Source organism: Penaeus chinensis, chromosome 4 (assembly GCF_019202785.1).
Source record: "Penaeus chinensis breed Huanghai No. 1 chromosome 4, ASM1920278v2, whole genome shotgun sequence".
NCBI classification, from domain to species: domain Eukaryota; kingdom Metazoa; phylum Arthropoda; class Malacostraca; order Decapoda; family Penaeidae; genus Penaeus; species Penaeus chinensis.
The window spans coordinates 7,775,483-7,802,982 of record NC_061822.1 but is presented as its reverse complement, the minus strand read 5'-3'; the positions used below and the strand labels follow the sequence as shown (position 1 = coordinate 7,802,982).

The 27,500-nt window shown below is 34.9% G+C and overlaps 4 protein-coding genes across 7 annotated transcripts in view; 3 read left to right on the top strand and 1 right to left on the bottom strand.

The window, feature by feature from the left end:
- LOC125047825 (tubulin-specific chaperone A-like) overlaps positions 1–165 on the top strand; it is a 7,320-nt gene extending 7,155 nt beyond the window's left edge. For all 3 annotated transcript variants that reach the window (XM_047646343.1, XM_047646333.1, XM_047646323.1), the window contains exon 4: positions 1–165. This exon is cut by the window's left edge and continues 94 nt beyond it. The gene's annotated coding sequence lies outside the window, so the exon portion shown is untranslated.
- A 143-nt stretch (positions 166–308) lies between these two features.
- LOC125047815 (programmed cell death protein 7-like) lies at positions 309–11,005 on the top strand. Its single transcript, XM_047646313.1, has 7 exons — positions 309–1,522; positions 4,236–4,379; positions 4,637–4,858; positions 5,037–5,223; positions 8,023–8,127; positions 8,998–9,139; positions 10,660–11,005. The coding sequence occupies exons 1-7, from the start codon at positions 695–697 to the stop codon at positions 10,790–10,792; spliced, it is 1,761 nt and encodes a 586-aa protein (XP_047502269.1). The 5' UTR covers positions 309–694; the 3' UTR covers positions 10,793–11,005.
- A 2,072-nt stretch (positions 11,006–13,077) lies between these two features.
- On the bottom strand, positions 13,078–22,257 carry LOC125048279 (actin-related protein 2/3 complex subunit 1A-B-like). Of its 2 annotated transcripts, none has more exons than XM_047646905.1 (10): positions 22,180–22,257; positions 20,179–20,278; positions 19,796–19,947; positions 19,354–19,462; positions 18,883–19,055; positions 18,218–18,335; positions 17,895–18,073; positions 16,396–16,499; positions 13,784–13,964; positions 13,078–13,472 (listed from the first exon to the last, which is right to left on the bottom strand). In XM_047646905.1, the coding sequence occupies exons 2-10, from the start codon at positions 20,243–20,245 to the stop codon at positions 13,434–13,436; spliced, it is 1,122 nt and encodes a 373-aa protein (XP_047502861.1). In that variant the 5' UTR covers positions 20,246–20,278; positions 22,180–22,257; the 3' UTR covers positions 13,078–13,433. The 2 variants fall into 2 exon arrangements, with proteins under 2 accessions (XP_047502861.1, XP_047502871.1); XM_047646915.1 differs by having other exon boundaries at positions 20,179–20,274; positions 22,180–22,231.
- Positions 22,258–22,701: 444 nt separating this feature from the next.
- LOC125024931 (retinol dehydrogenase 13-like) overlaps positions 22,702–27,500 on the top strand; it is a 5,816-nt gene continuing 1,017 nt past the window's right edge. The window contains exons 1-10 of the mRNA XM_047612711.1: positions 22,702–22,732; positions 23,334–23,688; positions 23,931–24,023; positions 24,614–24,725; positions 25,253–25,380; positions 25,729–25,811; positions 26,245–26,353; positions 26,596–26,705; positions 27,055–27,144; positions 27,482–27,500. The exon at positions 27,482–27,500 is cut by the window's right edge and continues 1,017 nt beyond it. Coding sequence (XP_047468667.1) covers positions 23,484–23,688; positions 23,931–24,023; positions 24,614–24,725; positions 25,253–25,380; positions 25,729–25,811; positions 26,245–26,353; positions 26,596–26,705; positions 27,055–27,144; positions 27,482–27,500 — 949 coding nt within the window. The 5' untranslated portion in view covers positions 22,702–22,732; positions 23,334–23,483. The remainder of the gene's footprint in view (positions 22,733–23,333; positions 23,689–23,930; positions 24,024–24,613; positions 24,726–25,252; positions 25,381–25,728; positions 25,812–26,244; positions 26,354–26,595; positions 26,706–27,054; positions 27,145–27,481) is intronic.

Here is a 27,500-nt window from a genome sequence, read left to right as displayed (position 1 = left end):
ATCTGCACATGCATGCTGCATATGAATTTGGACTCATTCTGCACCCAGTGAAATTTATTAAGTGAGAGAAAAGGAAAGATTGAATAAGAGATTAATAGCAGAAGCTGATTGAAAAATTGATAGTTGAAAGTGCGGAAATAAATATTGTGCATTTATTTTCAGAGCGTGTGCTAATGAAATCCCTTTCCTAAACGTAGATGTGATATAATACATTAAACTTGGGCCTGATATCGTATGACTGATTGCCTATGTGATGCTTCGTCGCCTTAAAACTGTGACTGTGTTAATTTTTCACATTCTTGGATTACAGTTTGTTTAAAGCCAAGTGTAAAACCTTAATCTGACTCTAATGCTCAGTTATTGAATTTAACAAACATTATTACAAGCTGTTTTTCTTTCATAAGGTGCATTGTGTTACTAATTTTTTCTGATTTTGGAAATTATCAGATGGGCCCATTTCTTGATATTCCTTTTTAAACTATTACTTAGAAATAAGTGTAAGAGTGCATAGAAGAAAAGATAGAAAACTATATAAAGAAGAATGCCTGAATTTTAGCTTCTGTCTTGGTTTGACTTCTAATTTAGTCCAAATGGGGATCAGTCCATAGGTTTGGTTCATAGTCTTTACAATCCATTCACTTTAAATAATTAACACTTCTTTAGATTTTATCGTAACCTGCATGACATCACTAGCATGGATACAAATAGAGTTCCTCCACCCGTGGTCACAAATGGGGCCCCATCACCTGTAGAACCGAATAATGGAATGAATAGAGTTCCTGCACCTGTAGGATTCAACAGAGGTCCTCCACCAATGCATGGGCCCCTGCCCATGTATTTTAACAGAGGGCCACCACCGATGGAAATGGCTGGACCACAACCATATGTAGGATTTAACAGGGGGCTGCCTCCACCTCTCAGGGGACCTCCACCTTTTGGTTTGAATAGAGGACCACCACCTCTAGGGTTTAGCACTCCACCTCCACCAAGAGGAGCACCTCCTCCCCCAGGAACACAGATGCCATTAGGATCCTCACCACAATTAGGACATAGTAACATTCAGTTTGACAGCTTCAGCAACATTCCACAAAACCATGACCAGCTGCCGGCACATCTACAATCAACTGATGATGGAAATGGTAGTACACAGAGTAATCTTCTGCCACCTCATCTCCATCATAACCCACCAAAGAGAACATTCCAAGGAGAACATTTCACTGTAAATGACTTCATCCAGCCTCCACCATCCTCCACTGTGTATCCACCTATTCCTCATGCATACCAGGGTCATGCAAGTATCTCTAGCCAGCAGTATTACAATAAAGGGCCAAATACCGCTTGGCATGGTGGCCCATCACCCAGTTCTAGTAACACAGAATCGTCTACTTATCATACCGATATTGGAGAAGAAACTGATGGGTTAGATGAAGACCAGAAGTGGATAAATAACTTAGAGGAAAGAATCTTGCAAAGATGCCAAGTACAGCCAGCCAGGAAGAACCTGCCAACCAATGCTGTTAAGGTGAATATTAGAGGGCTTTAATGTATTTGGCCCCATCCATTTTTTTGAAAATCTGTGGTATTATTCTTTCCTTTGTCTATCTCTCTCTCTCTCCCTTGCATTTTCCTTTCTTGTTCTTTCTCATTATGTCTCATGTAGCAAAAATACATTTACCATTGCAATTTAATAAAGTAATCTGCAACTACTATGATTTTGATAAGTATCCTGGATTTTACTTTGCATTAAGTGGAAAGTCTTTGAATTTTGAGTTTTTATTAATACTAGCATGAGCTACAAGGTTTAGGCTACTTTAACAACAGTTTGTATGAAAGCTCAGTCAGCTGTATGATTTTACTAGATATTTTGTAAAGGAATTCAGTGGCAATACATGTAGGTAAATTGAAACACAGTAAGTATAAATGTTCACACTTAGATGTATTTGACATGACATGTAAGTGAATATTTTGTGCACAGGTAGCAAAATAATATGGCAAAATTTGGAGACATTCAGACAACGTACTTTGTATCAAAAGTGATTGGAAGACCTATGTTCTCATTTTTTTCTCAAAGAAATTTAAGGCTTCTGTTTTTGAGGAACGTCAAACCTCATAAAAGATCTCAGGATTTGCAATAAGTCTAAATGGTTGTCTCTATTTAGAAATTTTGAAGTTTATCAGAGATCTCCAATTCAGTACCCTGGTTTAAGGCAGGAGATTAAGTACACTGAGTTTGGTATGTATTGCACAGACAGGATTCAACAAAGGGAAATTCTGGCTTACTGTTATGAGTCATAGGGGGACTCATAGGAATGAGGATTGTGATCATCAGATGCAAGGAATTGGTAAGACAAGTAGTTTTGAAAATTTACATGGACTCTTGGCAAGAGGAGTTCTTACATATCTGATGAATGTTCTCGTAACATTGTGTGTTGGTTGAGTTGCTAGTGTAGAACCCAATTGCAACGGGAACCTCATGCCAAACATCAGGGTGCATGTGGATTCTTCTGCTTTAGGGTAAGATTAAAACCATGGGAAACTTAAAACTACCACCCCACTCTTTATGCTCTTGGTTGCTGCACAAGTAATTTTTTAGGTAATGAAGGCAAGAAGTGGCTTTCCACCTACTTTTGAGGGGCTATTTTTCCTCAACAAATGCAGCCAGGGCTAAAGAAACTTAGAGCAGGCTCAACTGCACATTACATGATGTCATCCCAGTGTGAGAAGTGGTCTACCATGACTAGATAAAGAAGTCATCCCAGTTCAGGGCATTCTATAAAGTTCATTGTTTCATATTCTCCCTAATTCCTCCCACACATAGTACTTCAAACATTTCAAATGACAATAAAAACACACCAGTGATTGTGAGCTCCTGTAGTGTGAGAGTACATTCTTGTGAAAAAACAAGGACAAATTAAAAACATTGATAAGTGGAAAGATTTTAAAAATGTAGTTAATGTGATTTTGAAAAGTCTGTATATATGAAATGAAGTAAAGACTTTTACTCTGATAACTAGATACAGTTGCACAACTATTTAATATGATTGAGTATGGATTGGGGAATTACCCTATTGTATGAAATCTTTGTATAGAAAAAAACAAGTTCATGTAGAAAGCTAACCTGTAATGCAGACACAAAATATAGTTTTTCTTACAATGTAGATAAGGTCATTTTTGTAATACTGTCAATTGAGACTTGATTATGCAGTGAAAGAATTAACATTGAATTGACAATAGAAGAAAGAGCCTGTGAACAGGAGGAACAAAATTCTGAATTAGATTTATATTTCAGTACCTCAGAGTTCTGTTATTTGAAGAATATTGGATGATTAGTATTGGTTGTCATGGCATACAAATTTTAGAAAATCCCGGACCACAGCAAAACGAATGCAGTAATAAGTCATAAGAACGTAACAATATTACTGATATTTTATTAGTATCTAGGCTAACAAAAGAAGCATGAGCAAGTAAATAGTTTCAGAAACGTTTAATTGCTTCAACATAATCAAATTAGGAATAACCTTTGTTGTTGATATGACAAATAATGTTACATAATCAAGAGTACTATGGAAATTCAGTAGATGAATGAACTAGATAGAAAAGAAGTCATGAAAATGATAGTGGTGCTGATTTTTTTTTTTTCTTTCTTTTTTTCTTTCTTCTTCTTCCCTTCTCTCTCCTTGATTTTAGCTTTATGCGTATATTTAAGGTCCTGTCCACACAATCAAACTGTGTCCAGCTTACTTTGCCTGCTTAGTAGACAAAGCCTGTGTGCTGACATATGCACTGGGGTGCTGATGTTTGTCAGGGTCATCATTCCATACCTGGCAGCAAACTACCAGGTTTATCTGGTAATTTTACTCAACCATGTCTCAGGTAATCATTTGGTTGCTCAGTCAATTTTGCCTGAACATTAGACTGTATTTGGTTGTGTGAATAGGACTTTAAACAGCCCATGGATACACATGGGAAAAGTAGAAGAGCTTCAGTTAATTTGATTTATTTGTCAAAGAACTAGATATAGCAAACTCATTTTTATTAAATAAAGAAATAAGTTGAGAGTGCTATTCAGGTTATTAATAAAAAGAAAGTTGGCAAGATACAGGAATGAGAATTATGGTAATAAAAGGTACTTTAATAAGATTCAAATTACCAGTGCAGAATAGGGAAGACAGCTGTTTCTATTTATATTTGTATATATTTATATTTCTTTTAATTTATTTATTCAATACTTTCAGCTCTCAGATGTACAGGAGATGATCAAGAAATTTAGGACTTTAACTCAAAGACTAGAGGTGCTTCGAGATGAGATGAGAGAGAACTCTGACATAGCAGATGATCATATGTGGAATAGTTTGGTTATGGAAGCTGAGGATATTAAGGTAGCTTGATATACTTTTCAGTGCACTATATTTTGATCATACAAAAGGGTTAACAGATTGCATTTTGAAAGCTTTTCAGCCCTTTTTTATCAAGCATAAAAAAGATAAAATAAATGGTTAATATACCCATTTAGTCAATGTAAATGGGATGGACAAAATGTTGCGTATTGCTCTTTTTTCTTTAGATTTTCTTTTCATTTTCTTCTCATTTTCTGTTTTCACTATTGTATGACTAATGAAACACTTTTTGTAATTAGGAAAAGATTTTCAAAATTGAGAACCATTTCCAAGACAAGGAATTCATCAGTTTAGTACGACATTTGATAAGCCGCAGACGAAACAAAAGGAAAAAGATCAAGAAACAGAAGGAGAGGATGAAACGTGACAAAGAGGAGTTGAAACTGGCATGGCAAAAGGAAGAGGAAAAGATTGATGTTTGGAGGGAAAAACTAGAGGAACAAGAAAAAGAAAAGCGAAGGGTTAGTGATTGAGAATAAGTATGAAGATTTTTTTCTTTCCTTTTATTTTTTGTATGATGTTCTTCTAAATATTCCCATATTTCTGTATAATTGATTTTATATAATTAGTTGGTGTACAAGAGAAATATTTTAGGAATTTTACAGTATTGGTAAAAGTTCTAATTTTCAAAACCTACAGGAAAAGGCTGTAGAATTAGAAGCAGATAGCATATTGGGAGAGGTCCGGCAAAAGCAGACAGAGGCCTCTCGCATGCAGCAACTGTTAGAATCCCTGACAACCCTGCGGCAGGCAAGGATAAATAAAGGTGCTTCCCATGGTTATATCTCAACTCCAACTGATGATCTGCAATTTTCTTCAACCAAAAGTAAGTGGTATTTTTTTACCTATTGGTACTTCCCTGTATATTCTATTAGTGAAACATATTAGTAACAGAATTTATAGCTTTCAAGATTGATTTTTGCAGTAGGTGTAACCATTTATTTTGAGGATTTGTAGTCAGCCCAAAACTAACCAAGAATAAATGTAAGTGCTTAGGCCACAAGGGGGAGGTTTTTACAGGCCACTGTTGCTATAATTGTAGTTGTGAAATTTTAAGGAATTACACTTTCCGAGGGTCTGAAGGCTTATTTTAAGAACAGCAAAATTTTATTTCTTATTCTTTATTATAATGCATCTGATTAGGATTCATATTTATTTTTGATACTGTATTCAACTGGTATAGATAATGAGACTCTACCAGTACTAAAGACACATTCATTGTTTCCCTGTAGAGAAAGAAAAAAATAGCAATAAAGCTATAAATATGTGAATATACTTTTAAAAATTCATTTTTAAGTATGCTTTTGCTCTTCAGGAATTTGAAGTTAATTATTGTAAGCATTTAGCAAATTTAGCACAACTGACAACAACAGAGCAAATTGTATCTCATTAATTCAAGATAAAACTTTTGAAGAAATCACAGTTTTTTGCGATCTTTTATTTTCTGCTTTTAGTGAGTAGTGATTTCAAACTCTTATCTGCATATGCTTGCCTATTTGAGATCTCAGTGTTTAATTTTTTGCAGTTTGATTTCCTAAGTTTGGAATTAATGAAAAAAAAAGTATTAAAGAAGGCATATGGTCATAACTCTAAGAACTGTATATAAATCACTTTCAAAAATCTGTTTTATCTTTGAATTACCGAGTTAAAGAAATATCTTTAATTACCCACACAATCCTTGTAAGCCACCATTGTAACAGGCCTGTCAAATAATGGTGTGATTTTTCCTGACTTTTCTTTAGTGTCCTATAATATATATCATACTCTTTGGCAAGTTTCCATCAGCCACACCCATGACTTTCACCCATTGTAGGCCTTCCTTTGCCTGAGCCAATGATATAGTTACATTTTCCTTGCTTCTGTCTTCTTGTGAATGAAATGTAATTAGTGTAAGGTAGTAATTCTGGTACTGTATGGTGTTTTTCAATGAGCCTTGTAATGTTTTTAATTGATTCAAGGAAATGGTAAGCGGGAATAGCTCAACACCAAGTTATAAATCTTATATGAGGTTGTGCCACACAACCTCATATGCCCAAAATATGGGCATTAGGCTTCAGCTACTCTGATGGGTGTGTGGCTTGTAGGCTAGGCACACATGAACACTCATGTGCAGAGTCCATGTCTCTGATTTACAATTTTCTCTTTTTCTACTTCAGTGTTTTTAGCTTTTTTACCATTTCCTTTGTCCATGTTTATCATTTGATTTGCTTTATCCAGATGGTAATAGACTGTTTTCCTTGCACATCTTTCTAGGTAGTCCATAACAGTCCATTAACTCAAATCTAAATAATTACAAGTACTGTCTGTGTACCTATTCCTTGATTTTCAAAAATATTTTATGCTGTCTTATATTATTGTTACTAATGTCTATAACATTATAGCAATTATAATGTCTATCATAAAAATAACAAAAAAAAAAAAGAAAAAAAAAAGGAAGGAAGAAAGAAAGAAAGAAAGAAAGAAAGAAAGAAAGAAAGAAAGAATGAATGAATTTCCCGCCAGTTCAAGGAAGGGTGAAATTGGGTAAGGTCACAAGGTCTACTAATTTGTACTTTGTGGCTAAGCACTAGCAGAGACATTTCACAAAAAAAAGCATTTTCCCGGTGACATTGGGTAAATAATAACAATAAGTAACATTTTGTTATTTGTGTCATTTAAATTTTTTTTCATAATAGTCATTCCTGTCACCCTGGCGTTCAGTTGAAATGCTCACAACAGTAAGTTCACATCAGCCCAGTCCATAACCAAATTGTCCTATGCCAGCAAGTTCACGTCACTTGCCCCTCAAGCCAAATTTTATCATTATGTGATGGTCACGTCAACCAGATTGTGGGGCTTAAAATTTTTAGGGTGATTATAGATATTATTATCAGTATAATCCAGAATTAAATATCATGAAGTGGTGACCAAAGTTGACAGGCCTTTTTCCAACTCTCATTAAATAGTGCCAGATTTATAGTGCATGTATGAGTACACCCAGATAGAAACAGGTTAAATTGGTGGCTTGTGTGTGTGTTTGTGCATACGTGCGTGCATGCATGTGTGCATGCGTACGTGTGCGCGCGTGTGTGTGTGTGTTTTTGTTTGTTTGCTTATTGGACCTACTGTATAGCATCTCTCCTCCAGCCTTATATTCACAAAGAGCTATCCCCTTACCTCTGTACCTCTCAGGACTTTCTATGTCTATGTAGCATCTCCTTACATGCAGTCTTCCCTCTGTAGCCCTCTCAACCATCAGTCATTCCATCCCCCCCTTCCCCTAGGACCCTCTCTCTCTTCTTACAGTCAGCACCCATTTGTGGATGAGCTGCTCATATTATTTTGTTTTTCTCTTTTCTCATTTCATACATATATCTTATATTTAGAGGTTTTATGTGATATTTTGATACAGATAGCTTACAAAAAACTACAGATGATGTACCTTTATAAGTAATTATGGTTGCTGTGATCTGCAATATAGAATTTTATATAACATATAGTGAATTGTCCTGTTTCCTAAGGTTATTTCAAGTGCAATTATATTTTTTGCTGTAAATAGAACTATTTTACATCTAATTAAAATACCTAGCCATGCATCATCAACTTGTGACACTACATAACCTTTAACTTATTTCTTAATTTGCAGAAGGCATCGGTGAGGTGGTAGCAACCCAGGTAAAGGAATACCAGCTGGAGGAACAAACACTTCGGGTTATGATGGGTGAAAGTGCAGCCCAGAAGCCTTATGACGGTAATGTGTTTTTAAGATATATATATGTGTATATGTATATGTATATATATACATATATATACATATATATATATATATGTATATACTGTGTATATATATATATATATATATATATATATATATATATATATATATATATATATATATATATATGTATATGTATATGTATACATATACATATACACATACACACATATATATATATATATATATATATATATATATATATATATATATATATATATATATATATATATACATACACATATATAAATATACACATACATATATAAATATATATATACATATTTAAATATATATATATACATATATAAATATAAATATATATATATATATATATATACATATATATATATATATATATATATATATATATATATATATATATATTTATATTTATATTTATATATGTATATATATATATATATATTTATATTTATATTTATATATGTATATATATATTTAAATATGTATATATATATTTATATATGTATATGTATATTTATATATGTATATGTATATTTATATATGTGTGTATATATATATATATATATATATATATATATATATATATATATATATATATATACATATATATATTGATATATTGATATATTGTCAGTTTGTCTTTTCCTTTCTCTTTTTCTCTCTTGTTTATGTGTGGCTTTCTCTCTTTGTTTCATGTCTCTCTCTTTCTCTTTTGGCTCTAGTCCCTTTCATCTCTCTCTCTCTCTCTCTCTTTCTTTCTCTCTCTCTCTTTCTCTCCCCCCATCTTTCCTTTGCTAAAGTTGAGTGACTTTCATCTGCTCATTTATGCTAAATTTACTTTTTTTTTTTTTTTTTTTTAAGGGAATGAGGTTAATGCTGCTGTTAGTAAGAGAGAGGCATCAATGAGAAAGCTGCTTTTTGGTGACTTTACTCCTATCAACCCAGATATAATGAAGGAGTTTACTGCTGCAGATGACAACTGGGAAATACTTCTGCAAAGAAGGTAAATATTCTGGAGCCATACGTTCTGGCTGTGTGCCAAAAGCGGACCATCATTTTGGGCAGGGTCAGATATAAGTTTAGGGTAGAGAAGGAAAGGGAAAGAAAAGGAAAGGGGGAGATGAAAAGGCTATGCAAAATATTTGAGGTGAGGGCTGAGGTTCATGGCAGGGGTGATAGCCTACATTGGGCCTCAGTCTCTGTCTCCTAAACCCCCCCACGACAACAGTGTGCAGGGGATTGGGGTGTTAATAGGAATAAAACAAGACAAAATTACTCTCCATGTCAGCGGTCTGGTGTTAACTGCCCATCCTCATCCATTGCTTGTTATTTTCCATTGAAACTATTCTTATAATTAATTACCTCAATTATTGATCTGTTTTGGTTTGCATATATATGAAATAATATACTGCAACACCAATGGTATATGCTAAATATTGAGTTGGCCAAGTGATATCCCCCAAAAGCATCACTAGTATATACTTATTATTATTTTCCATGTAACTGTCACTAAAGTATTAATTACATACCAAGTTATTACATATATATATAGTAATGGTACCTGAGAAACCAAAAATGTGAGATTCTAGAATGGTTCCTTTAGCATTTTATTTTATATAACAAACAAAACCACAAATTGGATTGCAACAAGTTTCATGGTACACAGTTTGAATTTTCTTTTTGTGTATAATACCAGTATTGTAGACTAAATGATAATGGTAAAAATAACCAAACTTCAAATAGCTTTACATTTTTTTTTTTTATTTAAATAAAATTGAAACATTGTATAAGCAATATTTTGCCGTTTTTAGGGGAAAATATTGATGTATTGATGTACTAGGAAAGCACATTTATCTCATTTTAACCAACAGTGTGTTATTTACCCCCTATGCTTCACAACTATTTTATACAAATATCCAGTTTCTGGAGGAGGGGGGGGGTAGTTCTAGCCTCTGGGGGATATCACAAAAGAAACACAATTGTATTGCAAAAAAATCATGTCACAATTTCAGTGTATTATCTTGTTATGGGAAAAAAACTGGGAACATAGAAGCTCTATACTCTTGGCTGCAGCACAAACAATTACTGTTTAGGTAGTGAAGTTAAAACAATACTTTAAGCCTACTTTTGACAGGCTGCTAATTGACTGCTGCCATGTACATGCAGTCGTCTCTAGTTTTCTTTTGTTACTCATAAATGGCTTCACAAGTGCTTGGTCACCGAAGATTCTATTACTAGACCTAAGGACCTTGCCTCCTTACACCATTCCTTGAGTTTTCGTGTAAGAGTTTTTGTTTCTAATGCAAATAGTAAGTAAATGTGTTACTATTATTATTAGTGACAACCATTATTAACAACACTAATAGCAGAAAAAATAAATCCTTTCCAAAAGTCAAGTAGGCCTTGTAGCTGATGCCTTAGAGACTAAGAGCCAACTGTGAAAACAAAATTACTGTTGATACCCTCTCAACATCAGTGAGTTGAAACTTTTTCATTCTTTAATTGTATATTTTCATTCATCAGGTTCGAATGGGACCAGTATGGTACAGAGGAGAACACGCCCCTTGCCACGTCCATTCCCATTAACTGGGTGATTCCTCCAATGCACCCTTCAGAGGACTGGGCACAGTATCAGAACAAAGCTGCTTTGTGTTAGAGTAATGACTCAGACAAGACCCTAAAAAAATTAATTTCTTCATGTTTGATACATTTCTTTCATCTAGTTACATTATTTTGGAAATTTAAGTTTGATTACATTCTTTGTGCTTATCTACAGATTACTTCCATGTGAAATATAGTGGCTCCCTTTAGATATATACTCAAGGAAAGTGTGGTTTAATCTTGTGAAATAAACTGACTGATTGTTACAGTATTTATGTTAGTTTCCTTAAATTACAGTGCTAAACATATCTTGAAATTATTATTATTGACCTTTTTACTTCTCAATTCCCAATAAATTGTTTGCTTATACTGGTGTGTTTAATAAATGAGAGTTAAGACTAGAAAATTTTGTAACTCATTCTCTAAGTCCTGTTGCAAATCAAATTATGATAGTATCAGATAACCAATTTGTTTCAAAGCACATAACTCAACTCTCAAAATGATAAACACTAGTAGCACAGTCTCAGGATGAACTAAGTAATTATGATAATTAGTTTGTGAAAATTGCCTATTGCATTGCTTTGTTTTATAAAGGTTCTTTTGAGCTCATAATTTATATAATAAATGTGCCTATTAATATGGATTAGTGCACTGATTGATACTCATTACAATTGTTTTCCTCATACACAAATGGTATTCATATAAGGTTTTCACTTCAACAGAAATGATATGAGTATTAGTTACTAAAGTATAGTTCTTCATTACTTTATGGAAAGAGCACTAATGAATTCTCAAGCAATTCCAAGAGTGTTAGTATTAAAGATCCTTAGCTTTGTTTATTGTTGCTTTTGAAGAACAAATTTTACAATCCATACCTTCCTTTATATTTGTTTTTAGAATGAGAATATTCCTGTCACTCTAAGCTTATTAAAGCTAGTACATGCAGAGTTGTTAACCCAATGCCAACGGGCATGACGTGTACGCACGTGCTATGCCCACTGTGAGTTACTCGTTTGATTGTATTAACACAAAGATGGCTACACTTGTACTAAGTCACCAATGAGCCAGTTACGAGTGCTGCCTGTCTCGCCCGTTTACCCTTTTCTTTGATTTACAAAAATATTTTACGTTAGCTTATTTTGCTGTTTATAACCTTATAGTAATTATGATGTTTATAATAAAAATAACACCATCGATATTCATAGCACTATTAAGAAATACATTTTTCCCGCCAATTCAAATCATGTAAGGTCACAAGGTCTACTAATTGACTCCTCTGTGGCTAAGCACTAGCAGAGCCATCGATGTGCAGAGACATTTCACAAAAAATATAGAAAATGAGCACAGCGTTTTTCCCATTCTTTATTAATTTTCCCCAATGGCAGTGGGTTAAGTACCACATGAATTTTTATATGAAAAGTAATTACTGCAATTACTAGGAAAGCAGCTTCAAGACTACCAGCAATATGATACTGATAATATTTAGTTTTTTTTTTTTTTTTTTTTTTAGCTGTACCCACATCTTTGCCAGTATTATGTGGAGTCATTTCTAGTAATAGGTAGTTTTGCATGAATTTCTTGCATTTTTACTTGTATGGCCCCTGACCAATATGTAATCTCCATGACCCCATTCAGTGTCAGTCATCTTTCCAGATTCAGTCATTGCTTGTTATGAATGCTATTAATAGCTATAGGAGAAGAACACTTTATGGAAAGATTCCAATTTATTGCTATGCGAGATAAAATTCAGTTTAATTTGACATCATAATTTTCATATTGCTCCATTGCCCCCACAGAAAGTATACCATGGTTGGGAACCTCTGCAATAAGCAGTAACTCTTTATATGTAAAAATCTAAGTGGAGTAAAACTATGCAATTGACAGTACTTCACAACTCAAGTAACAGGTATCTAGTATATTCTCCAAATCCTTTCCAAAATAATTTTTCCCCTTAATCTTGGATACATGCTTTTGACTGTAGTGAAACTTTTCACTTCAACCCCTCAATGGCGGTATCAGAAATCTCTCAGTGTCACCGACTCCAGAGGCTTCTTGGCAACCATTTTGCTGTAGCGGAACTTTCTGCTTGGCATGCAGAAAGTACATACCCAGCACAATGAGTCGGATGAGGGGATGATTAATAATATAATAAGTCATGGTCTGCTGTTTGTAACAGTATTTTTAAACAGTTTTCAGATCAATAAAATTATAAAAATATGAATCTCAAAAATTCTGATAAAGAAATATTATTGATCTAAGATTAAAGATGGAATATAAGTGTCTTTGTCATTATGGAAATGAAGGATGAAGCACACATTGGACAGAAATCAAGTACACACATAATTTCCTCTTTTTATTTATTTTTTTTACTTGGAATGCTTTACTTAACACTGGTCAAACAATGGAGGTACTTGTTGTAATAACAGTTAATCACTTCACTTTACCTTTAAGTAAATTAACTTTATTAAAAACAATCACTCGTAAAAAATTCTCAAGCAATTGGAATGGAGTCACAACTGGATTAGGAAATAAAAGATTGTTCCAAATTCAATTTACAAAAATCAAACAAAATCACACAATCACCATATATGAATATTTCCAGCTATTCCTTCATTTTTAAAATCATCTCCTTTGACTGCAAGACCATACAGCAACATCTGATTATAAACTGCATATGGCACATGTTCAGCATGGACTTAGTTCATGTGTAGATCTCCAAGGGACTGCTCCAGGGACTGTGAATGAAAGATAAATGGAATACAATAATGAATTGGTACATAAATGGATGATTCAAAATACAAAGGAAACACAATTTTATAACCATTTCAATCCTATATCAATAAAGGCTAATTTGTTTTTTAATATGTTTTAAAGGTTTTATTTAGATTTTTTTCTTTGCTTCAGCTCCCCCTTCCCCCCACAAAGAAACTTTAAACTTTCTTGTATCTACCTTAGAAGACTTTTCCAAATAATATATGTAGCAGAAAATTAGGAACATTTAAAAACAGACATCATCTTGTCTCAACACTTGTTGCTTTTAACCCACCTTAAAGTTCCAGATAACAAGTTGAGAGTCTGCTCCACAGGTTGAAATGGAATTGGCTCCACTCTTGTCACCAGAGAAGATGGCCAAGCCAGTAATGGTGTTCTGGTGAACAGTGGCCAGAGTTGTGTCTGACTGGTCAGAACGAGCAGTGCGGTCAAGAGACTGGAACTTCTTCATGGCGCTGTTGACAATTAAAAAAAATAATAAGTAGAGAGCAAATCTTTTTAAGCACTGTGCCTTTCAAAACCCCATGAAAAATTTTATAAATGATTAACTGACAAGTTACTATACCACATTGTTGAGTACTTTATCATTCCCTACAATCTGATGCTACAAAGGCAGTTTTTTTATAGGTAGAACATAACTTAATGATTTAAAGGTATACTTAAAAAGAAAAAAGATGAAAAATATATGGCATGAAAATTCCAGTTTTAACACTCTCTTCTCAAATCTATTATACAATGACTAGAAAAATAGAAAGATATGAATACTAATAATGAAAATTCAAACACTGAATTGCAAATAAAAGTTGAGGAAAAAAATCTACACTAAGTACACATATCTTAATACTATTTATCCTGGCGTGCATAAGTCATATACGGCAAGACCAGTTGATTGAGCTAGATAGCCAGTGAAGAAAGAAGTATCTAGCAACTATGAAATAAAGAGACAATCTGCCACATCAATCAAAACATAGATGAGAAACATCTATTTCAGTATTTCTACTTTGTATGCATGTGTGTGTGTGTGTGTGTGTGTAGCACTAAAATCTAATATTCTGAAATTTATATTTGGATGTTCTTTCCTAGATGAAAATGTTGGCCATCTTTCGCATCAAAATAAAAAAAAACTTGCAGCTGCTGTAGGGGAAAAATCCTTGTTTTTAAAAAAAAAATTCACACATCAGTGGAAAATATCTGCAATACATCAGCCATCATTTAAAAAACCTCCCTGCAAACTTTGGAGGAAAAACCTATACAAAAATGAAGTACCATTTTACACCTGTAAAATGTGTAAAAGCCAGTTGAAATTAACATTATTTAGAACTCATTACACAAGTTTATCATTTCACTTAAACACTGTCTATCACTTCTAAACCTAGAATTCATTCAGTGTATCAAAAGTGCATTTTGAACCTGGAACCACAAGACTTAAAATTGTTTTGTTCCTCCTTTTTGCAATTTTTTTTTTAAGCTTTCAGAGTTAAAGTAATCACTTAATAGGTATAGTTTCTAGCATGATTTATATATTTACTTTTGGATGAAAGTATGGTTAGAGGAAAAATTACTTGCAATGTACAGTCAAAACATCTATGACTCCAATACGTCCAATATGTGATTTTAGGCAAATAAAGGCATTTTGTTTTTTGGCATCTGCAAATACTTTTTTATTTTTATATATGTATAATAATTCCAAGTGCAAAAGGAAAAGACTCTTGGTTCTTCAAAAAAATCTATGAACCGACTCACTCCAATTTAATCTAAAAATAATTAATGAATACAATGCAAAATATACATGAAAAATGTTGACTAGAAAAGTAAAACATATAAAGTGAAATTAGAGTAGAATGGTAAAGCTAGTTATACTACTGCAACAATAAACATAAGAAATAATAAAACAAAAAGAAATTATTTAAAAAATAATGTAAGCCATGAATAATTTTTTTTTTTTTTTTTTTTTTGGTCTGCCTTGTTACTCATCTGGGGAATAGACCTAAAATGTACAACAGTCACCAACAACTAGCAATTATCTTACTATACAAAAAAATTAGCCACTCTAGTGCCACTTCATCTAAGTTCTAAGCAAGTCACATTATTCGATTACAGAACAACTATTGACACGTGGTCTTAGAAACTGAACTGCCTTGCCAACATTCAACATTCGAATATGCCAAAAAACAAAATTCTGGGATTCAACTTGGTTTCATTTACTATGAGGATTCTCTAATTTGTCTTTCCAAGTTTAACCATGTACAGTACAATTCACAACCAGCTTACCAACATCTTACCTTTCAATGGGATTCACTTCTCTATGTATCAAAGAAAAATTTGGAATCTAAGTAATAATAATTTAGAAAAATATTTAAAAATCTAAGCTATTCTGATGTGCCTTGAACCAAACATCATGGAGACAAACTGTAATTTCTAAAAAGTACTTTCAACATCATAAAATCTGTTATTCTTATTATTCACATACACAACACATTTCTTATCAACTTATCAATTGTAAAACTAGTTCTAAATGTGTCCTTTCAAACTTGTATATAATGTGATGCTTTTTTAGGATTCTTGAATCTTTGAGCATCTTTAAAATTTGTTTCTTGCTGAATCCTCATATCACATTTCCTTATTCTTGGTTAGTATTACACCTTTATACTTTGGATATTAATATTTTTCTCTAATAAATAATGTTGCTCATGTTCCATTTTCAAAACAAGATGCATTATTAAGCAGTAGAATATCTACATTTTGAAGAATCTATTAAATTAGTTATACATAATTCTTAGAACTTCAAAAGATGATTTTAATATAGTTCACTACTCTTTCCTGTGGATATAGATGCATCACAGAAAACTGAAATATATATGAAATGGCAAAAAATATCATCCTTACCTAAGGCTTCCAGTCTCCTTCTTTTGTGCAACATCCAACTTGGTTACGAAAGTCAGCTTTCCAATGTCATCCACACTGTACATCATAGGGCAACATCCATGACCCTAAAACAGTAAGGTACATTACATTAATATCTTTATAATCAAAATCATGCACACACAAATGATTGCAACACACTCAGACACCAATCCAGAGAGAAATGCATGCAGACAGACAGATAACACAAAGACACACAATAAATCATGAACAAATTTAGAACACCTTGGTGGAGTAAAAGAAAAATCTGCAAATGGATGAGAGACTTCCTCTACATGAAAGACAAATGAGCACAGTAACTAAAGGGAAGCATTACCTGAAGATGTCTAGCTATTAGAGTACCTCAAGAAAAAGTCTTGGCAGTGATATTCATTACTTTTATTAATGATTTAGGGTCAAATATCAATGCAGGTAGCCATATGAATATGTGTACAGATGAAGCAAAAATACAAAGCAGGGTAACAGGGTAATGTTTCATGCCAATGCCTCCAGAGGGATATCAAGATGGTATTCATGTGGGATTGTACTTAAAAAATGGAATTCAGCACCAATAAACACCATGTTGTCAAGGTTGGGGGGAAAAAAATTGAGCAGTTTCCTGTTTGTGCCCAGCTGCTTTGGTATTCCAAGCCCAATAATATGCACCTGATAGCTTGTAGCTGCATATTAAAAACAAATGAAGGTTTCCCTTTACTTTAAGTGTATTTATCTAACTGACATCAAACAAATAATATTGCTACTATCAGAGAAAGATGAGCTCCTTCTGACACAAGGTATGTCATTATGCAGTGCCATTCATGACTGGGTCCACTGCAGCCATTGCATGATTTCATGACTTTCACAATCGAGTTAAACACAGCAGATACAGAAAAAGACATTGGAATTATCATAACTAAAAGTAAAATTAGATAACTTACAATTTCGAACACAAGAAGAATGAGAATGCACAGTAAAAAGTCAAAGAATAAAAAAGAGGGGATAAAGATGTCAAAATGTTTAGTTTTTCAAACAAGAACTGAAACAAGGAACAATCTAAAAAAATGTGCATCAGTTTAATTTTAGCAAACAGGACCCCCTGAGTTTAGTTCTTTTCTCATATTGAAGCAACTAGGTAAGGAAAAAAAAAAATAAAAAAATAAAACAAACTAGACATAAAAAACACACACAAAAAGTACAAACATTAGGTTACTCCTGTGGTAAAATAATAACATGAGGACTCCTACTACATTAAAAAAAAAACTTCCTCATTGATTATGGAGGATACATACAAAAATAAAAGTTAAAGGTTAATTTTACAAATAGTTTAACTAGTCACATTACACTTTGGGTACCAATGTACTTATATAGTATGAAGAAGTGATGTTTACTTTTGTGTACTGTATTATGCAGTAGTAATGTTCTCATGATCAATACAAAACAAATACTAAGCAATTTTACTAATTACAAAATTTAATATAACTTACCACTGCAACTAGAGAATTGAGTGAGACCCAAGACACAGCAGTAAATGGCAGGTACTGGGTCTTCAGTTGGGTCTTGGACATCTCCTTACTAGCATCAGCAACCGTAAGACTGGAGTCATGTCCAACCCAGCACACTCGGTTGCCATCAGCAGAGAAACTAACACTGTGCACCCAACCACCTACAAAAGAAAGTGAGACATTAAGGAGGAATGTATTTTCTAACAAGTTATTATTTTCACCAACTACTTTGAAGTGTAATACTGACTATGATTGCAACCTTCATACACGACTAAGAATGAAAAGGGTCACCAAAGGTTTCTTACCTCCTCCAGTAGAGTTAGAGAATTCAGTCATCAACTGACCAAGGGGCATTTTGGCACCCCATGGAGTAGGGGTTGGCTTTGGCTCAATATCCTTGATCCAAGCAGAAAAAATCCTTACCTTTTGAAACAAAATTTAATTTGTTAACAATTGATACTACTAAAATATTAACAATTTAAGCTTAGGCAAAACCAAGTACAGATAAAAAACACAAGAATTGTGTTTTATAAATATCCATTCCTTATATTATTTTCATATATAATTATATAACACTATTTTAAATCACTTTAAGGGATTTGGTAGAATATGCAGTAAAAGAATGATGCCTGCCAGATAAAATTTGGAGAAAACACAGACAGACAGCCATAGACACACTCAGAGTCACTGCTTACCTCGCCCAGCAAGTGAACACCTAGTTACCCATGTTTCCTAACTGTGTCTCAACTGTTTCCAATAGGTCCATGCCCGAGCAAGACAGGCCTAAATTCTCTAATCCGGGCCTGGTAAGGCATCACTGCTTTTATTGCTGGTTGTATATGTCGCTCCCCATAGGAGACATATTTGGTCAGGTCTCCATCCAAAAAGGTCACAAATAATACGTTGGAAGAATACCGAAAAAATAAACAATAAGAATAAATGCAAAGAATATATGATGTATTAATAAAACCTTGAAGTCAGCAGCTCCTGTGGCCAGGAGGATGTTGTTGGGATGCCAGTCAAGAGTGGTGATTGTGGAACGGATGGGCTTTTTGATGTGCTTGGACACCCACCAGTTGTTCTCCTGCTCGAAGTAACACACCGAGATCAGTCGCGCTCCAGATCCCACAGCAAATTTATTTTCTATGTGAAGAAGGGGATAGACAAAAAGGGAGGCAAGTTAACTTTGAACTCATACAGTTTCCTTGCTACATAATATAGAAGCAACAAAAGTCAGTCTTACTTATGTAAGACTGTCTAGATACAAAGTATTTAAATTAATTTCCTATCTATGTAGGGCTAAACACACAATATATTCATACATCCACACTTGAACAGAAGTAACTTTCATCAACAAATTATATACTACCACTTTCCTTCGATTCCAAAAAATATGGCATATCAAACCTTTCAGGCTGAAAAGCATCCTAAAATTTCTTACCATTTGGAGACCATTTCACACATGTCGCTGCACGGTTGATACGGAGGAGCACCAATGTTGGACTCCACTTCCCGTCTTCACCACATGTCCATACATAAGCATTGCGATCCTGAAAAATGAGTTACAGATGTCAGTCTATGCATTTAGTTATTATTTATACACCATCATGTAAAAAAAATAGTATGTACTCTCTATTGCATACTGCTAGGGTGAGTGATTTTTAAGATGAGCTATTAAGGGCTATTTCTCATCAGGATCAAACAAGTGCACAATTATTTAGTATGCATAATGCAGAGGAGGTTCATCCACACATGCAAAAACACTATCCTGGTATTAGGGGGTATGATGGGATAGGAAATCTGGCATCTCCCTGCATGATTGGTTTAAAAGCAATCATGAAATTAATTACTGCAGCACTCAGTAAACTCTACAATATACTTACAGCTCCACAGGTGACAATGCGGTTTGTTTTAGGGGCCCAGTCAATGCCGGTCACCCTTAAGTCGTGGCCTTGAAGAGTCTCCTCAAGTTTCCACTCCGTTCCAGTCCGACCATAGATGTTGACCTCATTATTGTTGAGGCTCAGTGCCACCTCTGCAAAAGAAACAAGTAAGGGGTTTACCTTGCACATTACGAAGGGAGACAATTTTTACTTTACAAACTATGAAAAAAAGAAAATGGTGGCTGGAGCTCCCCAAAGAAAATTCATAACCATGACTTATTAATCATCTATAAAAATTAAGGTGATTGGAATCTGAAATAACACATCTATAAATGAACAACCATAATTCACATCTTTATTAAAAGAACATACAATCAACTTACTGCTCCTATCAGTATTCCATGCATGACATGTGATGGGGACCACCCCAAATTGAAACACTTCAGTCATGGTGTGTTACTTGTAGCAGGACACTCACACTAACTGAAAGAAAATATAGTTTAAAAGGTATATAAGGGATACTCTACCTTCTACAGAACATGTAGCTTAAAGAAAGAAAGAAAGAAAGAAAGATAAAACCTTCAAATACATATAAGTGAAATGAAAACCATTGTTGGAAACCATATTCTTTCAAATTCAGTTATTTATGTGACAATTAAAACTAAACACAGTAAAAATACTCTCCAAGAATAGAAGTGATGTTGTGATCAGAGAGAAATCATGGCCTAGAGGCAAAACCTCTGGGAGGGAGGGAGGGAGGGAGGGAGGGAGGGAAGGAGGGAAGGAGGGAAGGAGGGAGGGAGGGAGGGAGGGAGGGAGGGAGGGAGGGAGGGAGGGAGGGAGGGAGAGAGAGAGAGAGAGAGAGAGAGAGAGAGAGAGAGAGAGAGAGAGAGAGAGAGAGAGAGAGAGAGAGAGAGAGAGAGAGAGGAGTGGACAGTTATCTTATCTCCCTGGGAGGAGAGGGTAATGGAGACCTAGGTAAGGCTGACAGAGCAAGTATGCATGCACCTCCTGCCCCCTCGTCGCCTCATCCATCAACATGAACCAGCATCAACATCTGTCAGCTTCACCGCCATCACCACCACCTACCTCTCCTCCCACATTTTCAACCCCAAATGCAACCATGTGTGAAATAACTGCCTGTGTAAACACTCCCATATGCAAAAGCCCGTACCTCAAAATGCTGAAAGAGCTTACATATTTCCACACTCCTCTGTGACTATTTCACCACTTTACATATGGTTTTCACCATTTGAAAGAATGAAAATTTAGCGGTCTGAACTCTTACGTAGATTTTTAAATGACATTAAAATCTCAACAGAAATAACAGATGTAAGTTTCCAACTCTCTCCTCGTTAGCGAGTTTTTATTTATTCATTTTTAGTACGAATAAACGAAAGATGTATTGTTTTGTTCAACAATAGTATGGCCAGAGTAATAGAGACTGAATCTGACAGGGGAAAAGTCCCTTTGGAAACATTTTCAAAACTTTTAATTATACCATTTGTGATGGAAAATAAGAAGACTCAGGGATATTACAGCATTGATAATTATAAAAAGGAATAATAATTGCAAGAAACAAAAATAAATGTCACTTAATTTACATTTTGAGGATGGTTCCCTTAAGCTAGGCAATTAATAAACAAATCCCTTTTTGAGAAACATTTCTAATATCATGGTTCGCTTGGCCTTGTGCGCCAAGAATTATGCTAATGAATGTGCCATGGACAACTGAGAACATTAAGAATTGCTAAGAACACATCATTTGACATCATAAAACATTTAAAAGTTCATGTAAAAACAGAAAATATAATTCTAATACATCCTAAAAAATACAGGAGGTTGGGTGGCTGCCTAGAGCTGACCGAGTAGCCAAACTGCTCGATTCATAAAAGCCAGCCTTGTATTTTCACCTTCCTTTATTTCCTGAACCTTCAGTTCATATAAACTAAGCCAATTACATATATTCGTTTTAGAAGAAAACAGTGATACTGTGATACAGCCTTGTAATAAAACCATTAAATAAACAAAACAGGAAACCCCTTATCTCAATTACCATAAAAACACGGTCTATAACTCAAATGTCATCAATACCCACTTCTAAAAGAGACTTAGATTCACATTTGAAACGTGATTTATCTACAAACAAAACCTAAGAATGAAAAATCTTAATAGGTGTCTCAAAATCTCAGTAAATACTTATTGACAAATATAAATATCCTGTTTACCGGGCCGGATGTGTGCCCCGCCTCTTGAAACTTCATAATGTCTCGCTGTTTGACTAATACTCACTTATAAAATATTGTTATTTTCATACCAACAGGTGCTCTATCTATTCTGATTGTGTTTGGTATAGTGACTTGGCTGTACAAAGGTTTCCTTACCTAAATAATATGGGAAATTAGCGGACTCTGGACAGTCTACGCTAACCCCTCAGCTGACTAACACTTTGTTCTGTTCCCTTTACTAAATTTTATATGCAAAAAAATATATTTTATCTTTTTCGTGTAAGCCTAATATGAAGATATAGAATGAAAATCGCACTCATTTAATCAACAGAAATCTGTAAATATTTCTGCAAAGTTGCTAACAGGTGAAGAAAAGAAGACAACGCAAGTCAAATTTAAAGCATACGAACAAGACTGACAACTCCCCTGGACAGAAGACAATTTTATCATTCTGCATTTTAATTGGCTGAAAATCTGACTCTTTTTGCCCGCGCTTTTCGAAAATATTCTGACTACAGTTTTCTTTCATGTATTTTATCTAATATTGTTTTTTTTAATCTTCTAATTTCTTGTTTTCTTCGATAACATATATGAATAGTGGTAGATGAACTTAAGTATTTTCTTACTTTTTGTTGTTGCGGTCAACCCGTAAAGGTTTTAGAAAGTACATTACATCTGCATCAAACTGCATTATTTTTTTTCCGGTTATGTGCGAAAAAAGTTAAACAACATTCCTATCATATATTGAAAAAACAATGAATTTTTCATCGATACAAAAACTGGGCTGAAAGCTCGGCATATCGCATATCATATGGTGCTTATGTTGCCTTGGATAAACCTTGACTCTGAAATAAAATGGTCGTGCTGTAAACAAACAGACTTTTTAAAAAGTTATTATGCAAGCTTTTTCTTCACTTAACGAGGGGGATTGGGATAACTATGAAGCGGTAAATTACGCACAAAGGATATTGGGAACCACTGGTATAGATAATAGCTTCTTAGAACCATTCACACCCTCCTTTTTATCGAAAGATATAGACGAGCAGATCTTATTTTGATAAGATAATGCCGAATGTGCACTTGTAATCAGTCATTCTCACTGGGGAGTCGGCGTTAGTTGTTCAGTATCTCAGCAGTGCGCAAATATAGTGTGAAACTGGAATTTCACTGTATAGTTGCATGACGGTGTACTGATTCACTGTTAATGATAAAAAGTAAAGATTCATATCATACGTATGATGAAAAATATGTGAACCATGATTGAAGGATTCAGCATAAGGGAATATAAAATTCATTGTCTGTATTGATAGCTTACGAACGGCACTACAGTAGTTCAGCAGAAAGGAACCTTTCTCCTGAATGAAGTCGACGAGGTCATCACAGTGGTAAATTCACGACGAAGGTGTACTTTGAGCGGAAAATCAAGACTATTCTAAAACTCGAAAACCAAAGAGAGAACAATGACCGAAATCGGCTTGGGAGACCTTACCTGGACGTTGGCGACAATGTGTGCTTGGATGTTAGGTGTTGGGATAACTCTATTTCTGTGTTTAGGACTGGTGTATCTGGTGTATCTTCGTCATGTTAACAGGGGTACAAGAAATTTCTGGCCAGCATCCGTTAAACTCGATGGCAAAATCGCTGTTATTACGACCAATGGCAATGGTATGTGTTACGTCGTGGCTTTCTGCAGTGCTAATGACACGCGAAATCAGTTCATTACATTGTAGATATGACAAGAAATTCTTTATGTCCTTATACTAATCATTTTCGTGATCACATGCTTCGCATTTCACAGCAATGTCATTTCTCTTCATTCATCTTTTGCCTCTTTCATTACCGCGGTTCACCTATTTTTGTATTATATGCATCAACATATTTAAGTTTATGCCTTCGTCTTGTTCCAGATATCGGCATGGAAGCGGCCAGGCAGATGGCAGCTAGAGGAGCTCGGATAGTCCTCGCCTGCAGTGACCTGAGGAAAGTGAACGAAGCCAAGGGTGAGTCTTCTGTCGAAGTCATTCTAGACCTGTCACTCGCTGATAAGGGCAGAAATATGTTTAAAAAAGCGTTTTTCATTGAAAGGAATGTTTCTCTCTCTCTCTCTCTCTCTCTCTCTCTCTCTCTCTCTCTCTCTCTCTCTCTCTCTCTCTCTCTCTCTCTCTCTCTCTCTCTCTCTCTCTGTCTCTCTCTGTATATATATATATATATATATATATATTGTATATATATATTGTATATATATATATATATATATATATATATACACACCCACACCCACACCCACACACACACATATATATTTATATATATATATGTATATGTATATGTATATATATATATATATATATATATATGTAAACACATATATGTGTGTGTGCGTGTGCGTGTGCGTGTGCGTGTGCGTGTGCGTATGCGTATGCGTGTGCGTGTGCGTGTGTGTGTGTGTGTGTGTGTGTGTGTGTGTGTGTGTGTGTGTGTTTATAGCCATCCATTTCGCTTAAGATATGCATCCCAAAATCCAAGATCTGACACTTTCACTGAAGCAACAAGTCGTGAAATTCCGGCAACATTCTGAATATTTTTTCAGTCGACGCCATCAGCTCCAGCCACGTTCCGCAGGTGATCTGGAGGCACTTGGACACCTCCTCCCTGGCCTCTGTTAATGACTTCGTGAACGCCTTCGTCAGGAGAGAAGAGAGGTAAAAAAAAATCCTTACAGACTCTTATCTTGAAATAAAAATACATAGTATAGGGGATAGACAGTGTGAAAGGTCAGTGTATGTAGGGAACTTGATCTAGAATGGACTCAGGTTTATTAATAATTCGTTATCAGCTACGTAAGCTATTCTGTGTGTGCGTGCGAACTTTGGATAACAAAGAAAAAAGTGACGCGGGGTTGGATGAAGCTCATTAATCGAGATTTTCACAGAATTAATCTGTGTTATGTAGATGGATCATACACGGCAAATATGATGTCATTAATGTAGCTTGTATCTCACAATATTTTTGAGATTATGTTTCTTTCAGTACGTTTCGGGTACGCTGAATGAAGGCAAAAGAAAGAGATAAAAGGCTATTGGCGTTGTGAATAGTGGATATTTTTCATAATTTATGAAAATAATCCTACCACCCAATCAGAACATGTGTAAACCCGAGACATCTCGAGCTGAGTTATACTGGCGATAATGTTTTTCATAATAAATTTACAGTTACATTTTGCTAACAGGATAGATATACTGGTAATGGCAGCGTGTACCGGCGGGGCTGCCACTCGAGAGCTGACGGCTGACGGCCTGGAAGTCACCATGGCCACCAATCACTTTGGCCATTTTCTCTTGGTAAATCGCCTTATCGGTGAGTGATAAGAAATGTATTGGTCGTTTTCCGGTATTTCATCTAAAAGTGTAAGTTCACTGAGTATTTTGATTTCCTTCGTCTTGATATTTGTCTTTTTATGAATGTGTATGCGGATGATGTCGGTGTTATCTGATTCACGAATTCCAAAATGTGTAAAGTATACTGAAAGTCATGATATTTAAGCCATCAAATCTGAGTTCTGCAAATATGATTAGTTTTTTTTCCCCTTCCCCTCTGTCTCTCTCTCTCTTTCATCCTCTTCTACTTCTCTCTCTCCTTTTCTTTCCTCTACGACCTATACTACACCTTCTTCAATATGAGTTATGATTTACATTTCCTTCACAGGTTTGTTACGCAAACACAAATCAAGTCGGGTTATAGTGTTGGCAGCTTCAGCTCACTACATGCTCTCCACCATCACTCCCAAGGTAGAGTGGTTCTTTGAAGACCATGTTACTTGTTATTGCAGAAGTCAGTCAGTAACGAGGGTGTTGTGTGAAATGGCTGCAGAGTGTGGATTATTTCCATTATTTTCCATATTTTATTCACAATTCGTATTCATTTTTATTTTTCAAAGACTATCATCTATGATTAAAAAACGATGTGCTTCGTACGGCATGTATATTCAGCATTGCAGCGTACACACAAACACACGCACATACACAGACAAACATACAAACATGCACACACGCTCACGTAGGTGTGTGTGTGCGTGCGTGCGTGCGTGCGTGCTTACAGTATAGTCAGCTGTATAATTCTGGAACCAAAGGTCGAAGCATGTGAATTAACACTTACTGAGAAAGATGATAAATTATATCTCTGTTGATTCAAACATATGCTTCATGAAGACGTCCCTTGCAGAATTTGAATTTCGAACGTGCGAAATACGGGGGTCTGCGTGCCTTCGCTCAGTCAATGCTTTGCAACATTCTGATGTCTAATTGCTTGGCTGACACAACGGCTCATACAGGTAAGGAAAAATACATCAGAGTTTGATTTGTTGTGTTTTTTCCCTTTTTATCTTGTTTATTTAGTTATCAATTTATTCATTCACTTATTTCACATGATACAATGAGTTATTTTGTAGTGACTGTAGTGAATTTCGGTTACCTACTACTTGTAAACTTTACTTTTATCAACTACGAAGAAAGGAGGGAAAGAGAGATGATGAAATATGTAAATAAATACCCCCCCTTTTTTGTTTTACCCTAGGCATGACCGTCAATTCCTTCTGTCCGGGCATGGTATTATCAGCACCTTACATTAGAGGCAGCAATTTCCTGGCGCGCCTCTACTACGTCTTACTTCAGTTCGTTACAAGGGTTTGTATGGCATTTTTAAGAGAGAGAGACAGACAGAGGCAGAGACAGAGACAGAGACAGAGACAGAGAGAGACAGAGACAGACAGACAGACAGATATGACCGACGGACGGACGGACGGTGGCAGACAGAGTTACTTATATTATTTGTTTCGCAATCCCCATATTATACACAGTCAACTAGATTAATAGCAACAGTTATTGTATGCATAATTGGTTCTTACCCAGCATATAAATTACGCTGCTTATAAAATAACATTATACAGATATTCATATAATTTTCCCTAATATAGACGTGAATATATATATATATAATATTTTATATCTCCATTGATTAATTTGTTGTATACAGAGTGACCAAGAAGCGGCTAAAACCATCGTTTATCTTGCCGGATCGGACGAAGTGGCCAACGTGACTGGTGGATTCTTCGCTGACTGTGCTGTGAGTCTCGGATTTGTTTTCCTCTTGCTTCATAAAGTGATAGAAATGAAGACTTCAGAATTCAGCTTTGATTGTTGTCTCCTTTGAAACTATGAGGTCATTCCCTCGTCGTGGAAATTTCTTATCAGGCGCGGACTAGAACTTTTAGGACTAATGAATAAGTACTGAGTAGCTATCTCAGTGCAAGCAATTTATGGTAGATAACTGTTATAATCTACCCTCAAACTCCGTAATAATAATAGATAAAGTAAAATAACGAAAACCAAACTTTAATCAGCATTATACAATTCAGTTTCCTTTATATATGAAACAAATATCTAATCTTGTTTTGCCTCAGGAGAGGAAAATGACAGGTC

Bases quoted from the DNA above. Each gene is read 5' to 3' on its own strand.
- LOC125047815 (XM_047646313.1), top strand. From the start codon at position 695: ATGGATACAAATAGAGTTCCTCCACCCGTGGTCACAAATGGGGCCCCA. The intron at 1,523-4,235 runs GTGAATATTAGA...CAATACTTTCAG, and splicing joins TGCCAACCAATGCTGTTAAG to CTCTCAGATGTACAGGAGAT. The intron at 8,128-8,997 runs GTAATGTGTTTT...TTTTTTTTTAAG, and splicing joins AGCCCAGAAGCCTTATGACG to GGAATGAGGTTAATGCTGCT.
- LOC125048279 (XM_047646905.1), bottom strand. From the start codon at position 20,245: ATGACTGAAGTGTTTCAATTTGGGGTGGTCCCCATCACATGTCATGCA. The intron at 19,948-20,178 runs GTAAGTTGATTG...TTTCTTTTGCAG, and splicing joins ATGGAATACTGATAGGAGCA to AGGTGGCACTGAGCCTCAAC. The intron at 18,336-18,882 runs GTTTTATTAATA...TTGTTTCAAAAG, and splicing joins CAGGAGCTGCTGACTTCAAG to GTAAGGATTTTTTCTGCTTG.